Source organism: Siphateles boraxobius, unplaced genomic scaffold (genome assembly GCF_051911475.1).
Source record: "Siphateles boraxobius isolate OS27281-9 unplaced genomic scaffold, OSU_SipBor_1 120, whole genome shotgun sequence".
NCBI classification, from domain to species: Eukaryota; Metazoa; Chordata; class Actinopteri; order Cypriniformes; family Leuciscidae; genus Siphateles; species Siphateles boraxobius.
The window spans coordinates 1,151-10,000 of NW_027508723.1; the positions used below are offsets into that span (position 1 = coordinate 1,151).

At 43.5% G+C, this 8,850-nt stretch overlaps 1 protein-coding gene across 1 annotated transcript in view; it reads left to right on the forward strand.

Annotated features, from left to right (window-relative positions):
* The first annotated feature begins 687 nt into the window (after window positions 1–687).
* Window positions 688–8,850, forward strand: part of hook3 (hook microtubule-tethering protein 3) — a 42,866-nt gene continuing 34,703 nt past the window's right edge. Inside the window, exons 1-3 of the mRNA XM_077222710.1 lie at window positions 688–746; window positions 4,411–4,574; window positions 6,966–7,106. Of these exons, the coding sequence (XP_077078825.1) occupies window positions 4,465–4,574; window positions 6,966–7,106 (251 nt within the window). The 5' untranslated portion in view covers window positions 688–746; window positions 4,411–4,464. The remainder of the gene's footprint in view (window positions 747–4,410; window positions 4,575–6,965; window positions 7,107–8,850) is intronic.

Sequence of the window (8,850 nt, forward strand, 5' to 3'; positions counted from 1 at the left end):
ATTAAGTATTGCCTTTAGAATTTGAATAGGGGTGTAACGATACCCTCATGTCACGATTCGATACATATCACGATACTGAACTCACGATACGATATTATCACGATACTCCAAGACATATGATCAAACATATGATATGCTAAGTTTTATATTATTGTGTGTGTAAAAGAATCGACTTGGACTTGGTGCTGATCACAACACAAAGCACAGGACAATAGAGACACCAGAATAAGAATATTCATGATTCTGAAGCTGAAAACAGAGTTATTTTACACGAATATACTTGATCTCTGTCACTAACTACACTTTTTACTGCTAACATCAGACATTTAGCATTATCAGGAGCCATACATATTCCTCCATTGCATTATTATACATTATATTCAACATTATATATAGTAGTTTAATGTAGTACTGACACTTAAACTCTGAAACTTTTTAACATTTTAATTTTGAGTGAAATATCCACGATACATATTGTTGCATTTTTGTATTGCGATATATTGTGACACTCCTAAATTTTTATATAATTAGAATTTAGCTTTTCAGCCATTTTGACAGCCCTAATACTGGCTGAGTGTGTGTGTGTGTGTGTGTGTGTGTGTGTGTGTGTGTGTGTGTGAGTGTGAGTGTGTGTGTGTGTGTGTGTGTGTGGTAACCTCTCGTCCTCTGCCTTGCTTCCGAAGGCGTACCTCGTGCAAGAGGAGCGAGATAGACTGAGGTTAGAGTGTGTTGATCTAGATGAGAGGGTAAATGTCTCTTTTCTTCTGCACTCACTGCTGTCCGCTTGATAACATCCCTCAGTAGTGTGCAGGGCCTTTAACTGTGTGTGTGTGTTCAGTGCAGTCACCCCATAGGCTGATCCTCGGCCATGTGACACTCGGCACATCCAATCAGCTGTTGACTGTAGCGCTTCATATCTGTACACAAGGATGATAGATCCATCCTGCAGCAAACGACCCAGAGTTCTGTGTGTGTGTGTGTGTGTGTGTGTGTGTGTGTGTGTGTGTGTGTGTGTGTGTGTGTGTGTGTGTGTGTGTGTGTGTGTGACGATGAACATGTGGTTCAGTGTGTGTGTGTGTGACGCTGAACATGTTACCCGCTGCTTCGTGTGTGTCAGATGCCGCATGACGCCTATTTATTATTGAGTTTAATACATACGTCTTTACGTCTGCTTTAAAAATATAGATCCATTTAGAGAATAATACTGTTTTACTTTCACTGAAAACATGCTTTCATAGCAAGTTAATATTTAAGTATAGATTTTTTATTTAACCTGTTAGAGCTGAACTGAGATTGCAGTTCATGAATGCTTTTAATGCAGAGCTAATGCTAACGAAGACACTGCAGAGCTAATGCTAACGAAGACACTGCAGATTATTGCACAAGAAAATGAAAGTTAAGAAAACTTTACTGTAAAGCAGATGTGCTGAACTTGTTTTTTTTGTTTGTTTTTTTACAAAATCTATATTTTGCCAAATAATCTGGCCTCTAAAATTGAAAAAAAATTGCGCCACTAAAATGTTTTAAAGCAGCATTAGCATAGTAATGCAGTGTCCAGTGTTTTTTGGGCTTTCGAATAATGCCTCCTTATGATGATTACTAATATACACTATATTGCCAAAAGTTTTGGGACGTCTGCCTTTACATGCACATGAACTTTAATGACATCCTGATCTGTAGGGTTTAATATGGACCCTTTGCCGCTTTAAAAGCTTCAACTCTTCTGGGAAGGCTTTCCACAAGGTTTAGGAGTGTGTTTATGGGAATTCTTCTAGAAGTGCATTAGTGAGGTCCGGCGCTGATGTTGGACGAGACGCTCTCAGTCTCCGCTGTAATTCTTCCCAAAGCTGTTCTATCGGTTTGAGTTCAGGACTCTGTGCAGCCAGTCCAGTTCCTCCACACCAAACTCCTCATCCATGTGTTTATGGACCTGCTTTGTGCACTGCAGCACAGTCATGCTGGAACAGGGACATCCACAAACTCTTCACACTAAGTTGGGAGCATGAAATTGTCCAAAATGTCTTGGAATGCTGAAGCATTAAGAGCTCATTTCACTGCAACTAAGAGGCCAAGCCTTGAAAAACACCCACACACCGTACCCCCCCCCCCCCCCCAACAAACAACCCCATACCATAACCCCCCTCCACCAAACAACCCCACGCCATAATCCCCCCTCCACCAAACAACCCCACGCCATAATCCCCCCTCCACCAAACAACCCCACGCCATAATCCCCCCTCCACCAAACAACCCCACACCAAAATCCCCCCCCACCAAACAACCCCACACCATAATCCCCCTCCACCAAACAACCCCACACCATAATCCCCCTCCACAAACAACCCCACACCATAATCCCCCTCCACAAACAACCCCACACCATAATCCCCCTCCACCAAACAACCCCACACCATAATCCCCCCTCCACCAAACAACCCCACACCATAATCCCCCCTCCACCAAACAACCCCACACCATAATCCCCCTCCACCAAACAACCCCACACCATAATCCCCCTCCACCAAACTTTACACTGTGAGCCTCAGCATGCGCCAACCCGCTCTGGGATTTACGTGGCCTAACACTTCATTGCTGAGTTACTGTTGTTCCCAATTGCTTCCACTTTGTTATAGTACACTAACAGTTGACCTACTACTGTTTAGTAGAGAGGAAATTTCATGAATGGACTTCATCACTGTCAAGTCAAGTCATCCTCATTTCTATAGCGCTTTTAGCAATGTAGATTGTTTCAAAGCAGTTTTACAGAGATAAACATATAATTTAAGGTAACAGAGATTGGTTTAGTTTTATAGTGGTTCTTGAAAAATGTTTTTTCCAGCTAAAGTTAGTTTTGATTGATTCACTTCCGTCTAAATGATCATTTGTTATTAAATTAGGGGCCGCTAAGACGACACCGTTCTCTCTAAACAGACTTTAAACGTGAACCTGTGATAGACGCTGATGGCGTTCACATGCGCATTAAGAATTGATTCTATAGTTATGTGCGTTCGAATATATGTGCGCAGGTTTGTAATTCCTTAAAAACCATGCCTAAACAAACAACTCGTCTATAAATTTTGATGCAGAATTTTTATTTTATCTTATCACTTTGGGTAGGTACGCGAACCGAAAAATTCCACAAGGCTTTATCTGTAGAGTGGTATAGGGATCCTCCATAGGGAGAGGCTAGTTGGCACTTCAGCACTGCATTGTCATCGGATCCAGGCGAAAGTCCTTCGTCAGATCTGGATACGGCCTGGATCCGGCAGGCTGCGGGAAAACCTCGGGATAAACAAAGACACTAAAATTAGCGTAGATGCCATTCTTCTTATGATGTAACGAGTACATCAGGAGTTAAGGGAAGTGTTCCCAGTTCCGGCTGACCTAATCTAAGCAGCCTAATATTAAATTATAGAAGTCTAAAGAGTGTTATGTGAATGCTAGGTCAAAGAGATGTGTTTTTAGTCTAGCTTTGAATTTGAACTGACAGACTGTGTCTGCTTCCCGGACAATGTTAGGAAGATTGTTCCAAAGTTTTGGTGCTAAATAGGAAAAGGAACTACCGCCAGCAGTCGATTTATATATTCTAGGTATTATCAACTGGCCAGAACTTTGAGATCGCAATAGACGTGAAGGACTATAATGCGTTAAGAGCTCGCTCAAGTACTGGGGAGCTAAACCATTTAGTGCTTTGTAAGTAATCATCAATATTTTAAAATGTATACGATGTTTAATAGGGAGCCAATGCAGTGTTGACAGAACCGGGCTAATATGGTCGTACTTCCTGGTTCTGGTAAGAACTCTAGTGGCTGCGTTTTGAACTAGCTGTAGTTTGTTTATTAAGCGTGCAGGGCAACCACCCAGTAGAGCATTACAATAATCTAGCCTTGATGTCATGAACGCATGAACTAGTTGTTCCGCATTTGTCAATGAGAGCATATGACGTAATTTAGATATATTTTTAAGATGGAAAAATGCGGTTTTACAAACACTAGACACGTGACTTTCAAATGAAAGATTGGTATCAAAGAGCACACCCAGGTTCCTAACTGACGACGAAGACTTAACAGAGCAGCCATCAAGTGTCCCACGCTTGAGTTCACTGAGCTCCTGAGACCGTTCTTTCACAGATGTGTGTAGAAGCGCCTGCATGCCTAGTGCTTGATTTATACAACTGTGGCCATAGAAGGGATTGAAACACCTGAATTAAGTAATTTGGAGGTGTGTCCTAATACTTTTGGCAATATAGTGTATGTTATAAGGAAAAGACAATAAAGTTCGTCACCCTGACAGTCAAATAGGTATTGACTCAAGGCCAGTGTTCAGTAATAAAGGTAGAAGATGCTCCACATTATCCCTTCTTTAACTGTGTGTGTGTGTGTGTGTGTGTGTGTGTGTGTGTGTGTGCAGGTGGCGGCTCTGCAGGAGGAGAAGAGCAGTCTGCTGGCTGAGAACCAGGTGCTGATGGAGCGGCTCAACCAGTCGGACTCCATCGAGGATCTGAACAGCCCAGCGGGTCGCAGACACTTACAGCTTCAGGCTCAGATGGAGCAGCTGCAGGAGGAGACCTTCAGGTGAACACACACACACACACACACACACACACACACACACACACACACAGTTAAAGAAGGGATAATGTGGAGCATCTTCTACCTTTATTACTGAACACAGGACATCAGTTAGACCAGACGCATGGTTACATCACTGTAACACACACACACTCCAGTAGCATATACAGGGTTTCTGTGAGGTTTATAATATGCACGTTTATAATATTACCGGCTCTTAATCTGCACGTTTATAATATTACCGGCCCTTAATCTGCACGTTTATAATATTACCGGCCCTTAATCTGCACGTTTATAATATTACCGGCCTTTAAACTGCACGTTTATAATATTACCGGCCCTTAATCTGCACGTTTATAATATTACCGGCCCTTAATCTGCACGTTTATAATATTACCGGCCCTTAATCTGCACGTTTATAATATTACCGGCTCTTGATCTGCACTTTATAATATTACCGGCCTTTAAACTGCACGTTTATAATATTACCGGCCCTTAATCTGCACGTTTATAATATTACCGGCCCTTAATCTGCACGTTTATAATATTACCGGCTCTTAATCTGCACTTTATAATATTACCGGCCTTTAAACTGCACGTTTATAATATTACCGGCTCTTGATCTGCACTTTATAATATTACCGGCCTTTAAACTGCACGTTTATAATATTACCGGCCTTTAAACTGCACGTTTATAATATTACCGGCTCTTGATCTGCACTTTATAATATTACCGGCCTTTAAACTGCACGTTTATAATATTACCGGCCCTTAATCTGCACGTTTATAATATTACCGGCCCTTAATCTGCACGTTTATAATATTACCGGCCTTTAAACTGCACGTTTATAATATTACCGGCCTTTAAACTGCACGTTTATAATATTACCGGCTCTTAATCTGCACTTTATAATATTACCGGCCTTTAAACTGCACGTTTATAATATTACCGGCTCTTGATCTGCACTTTATAATATTACCGGCCTTTAAACTGCACGTTTATAATATTACCGGCTCTTGATCTGCACTTTATAATATTACCGGCTCTTGATCTGCACGTTTATAATATTACCGGCTCTAAATCTGCACGTTTATAATATTACCGGCCCTTAATCTGCACGTTTATAATATTACCGGCCCTTAATCTGCACGTTTATAATATTACCGGCCCTTAATCTGCACGTTTATAATATTACCGGCCCTTAATCTGCACGTTTATAATATTACTGGCTCTTAATCTGCACGTTTATAATATTACCGGCCCTTAATCTGCACGTTTATAATATTACCGGCCCTTAATCTGCACGTTTATAATATTACCGGCCCTTAATCTGCACGTTTATAATATTACCGGCCCTTAATCTGCACGTTTATAATATTACCGGCCCTTAATCTGCACGTTTATAATATTACCGGCTCTTAATCTGCACGTTTATAATATTACTGGCTCTTAATCTGCACGTTTATAATATTACCGGCCCTTAATCTGCACGTTTATAATATTACCGGCCCTTAATCTGCACGTTTATAATATTACCGGCTCTTAATCTGCACGTTTATAATATTACTGGCTCTTAATCTGCACGTTTATAATATTACCGGCTCTTAATCTGCACGTTTATAATATTACCGGCCCTTAATCTGCACGTTTATAATATTACCGGCCCTTAATCTGCACGTTTATAATATTACCGGCTCTTAATCTGCACGTTTATAATATTACTGGCTCTTAATCTGCACGTTTATAATATTACCGGCTCTTAATCTGCACGTTTATAATATTACCGGCCCTTAATCTGCACGTTTATAATATTACCGGCCCTTAATCTGCACGTTTATAATATTACCGGCTCTTAATCTGCACGTTTATTATATTACCGGCCCTTAATCTGCACGTTTATAATATTACCGGCCCTTAATCTGCACGTTTATAATATTACCGGCTCTTAATCTGCACGTTTATAATATTAAACAATCTGCACGTTTATTACCGGCCCTTAATCTGCACGTTTTAGAAAAACGACGGCAACATGAATGTGATTAAAGACACAAACGATTCATAAATAATTACATTCCCTTTATATTCACTATAAATGATTATTCTACCCAGTAATGTCTCATTAGTTTGCGGCTGCCAAGCAATGAAATGATCAGAAGTCAAAAGTTTTGAATAATTCAGATTAAGACTTCTCTTCTGCTCGCCGAAGCTGCATTTATTTGATCAAAAATTCTGAGAAATATTATTCCAGTGTAAAACAGATGTTCTCTTTCGAGAACGTTCACTTCGTATTGCGTATCTGTGCAGCCGCACTGTTTTAAAATAATGGCTTCAGTATTCTCGAGAAAAGTTTTTGTGGAAACTGTATTTCATTTTATTTTGTGTGTGTGTGTCAGACTGGAGGCGGCTAAGGACGATTACCGCATCCGCTGTGAGGAGCTGGAGAAGGAGCTGCTGGAGGTCAGAGGTCAGAACGAGGAGTTGACCTCTCTGGCTGAGGAGGCGCAGTCGCTCAAGGACGAGATGGACGTGCTGAGGTGAGACACACACCTGACACACACCTGAGATGAGACACACACCTGACACACACCTGAGGTGAGAGACACACACACACACACACCTGGGGTGAAACACACACACCTGAGGTGAAACACACACACCTGAGGTGAGAGACACACACACACACACACACCTAGGGTGAGACACACACACCTGAGATGAGACGCACACACCTGAGGTGAAACACACACACCTGAGGTGAAGCACACACACCTGAGGTGAGAGACACACACACACACACACACCTGGGGTGAGACACACACACCTGAGATGAGACACACACACCTGAGGTGAAGCACACACACCTGAGGTGAGAGACACACACACACACACACACACACACACCTGGGGTGAGACACACACACCTGAGATGAGACACACACACCTGAGGTGAAACACACACACCTGAGGTGAGAGACACACACACACACACACCTGGGGTGAGAGACACACCTGAGGTGAGACACACACACACACATGAGGTGAGACACACACACACACCTGAGGTGAGAGACACACACCTGAGGTGAGACACACACACACCTGAGGTGAAACACACACACCTGGGGTGAGACACACACCTAAAACACAAACCTGAGGTGAGACACACACCTGGGATGAGACACACACACACACCTGGGATGAGACACACACACCTGAGGTGAGACACACACACACACCTGAGGTGAGACACACACACACCTGGGATGAGAGACACACACACACCTGGGATGAGACACACACACACCTGGGATGAGAGACACACACACACCTGGGATGAGACACACACACCTGAGGTGAGACACACACACACACCTGAGGTGAGACACACACACACCTGGGATGAGAGACACACACACACCTGGGATGAGACACACACACACCTGGGGTGAAACACACACACCTGAGGTGAGACACACACACACACACACACACACACCTGAGGTGAGAGACACACACACCTGGGGTGAGACACACACACACCTGGGGTGAGACACACACACACACACACACACCTGAGGTGAGAGACACACACACCTGGGGTGAGACACACACACACACCTGGGGTGAGGCACACACCTAAAACACAAACCTGAGGTGAGACACACACACACACACCTGAGGTGAGACACACACACCTGGGATGAGACACACACACCTGGGATGAGACACACACACACCTGAGGACAGACACACACACACACCTGAGGTGAGAGACACACACCTGAGGTGAGACACACACACACCTGAGGTGAGAGACACACACACCTGAGGTGAGACACACACACCTGAGGTGAGACACACACACCTGAGGTGAGACACACACACCTGAGGTGAGAGACACACACACCTGGGGTGAGACACACACACACCTGAGGTGAGACACACACACACCTGAGGTGAGACACACACACCTGGGATGAGACACACACACACCTGAGGTGAGACACACACACCTGAGGTGAAACACACACACCTGAGGTGAGAGACACACACACACACACACACCTAGGGTGAGACACACACACCTGAGATGAGACGCACACACCTGAGGTGAAACACACACACCTGAGGTGAAGCACACACACCTGAGGTGAGAGACACACACACACACACACACCTGGGGTGAGACACACACACCTGAGATGAGACACACACACCTGAGGTGAAGCACACACACCTGAGGTGAGAGACACACACACACACACACACACACCTGGG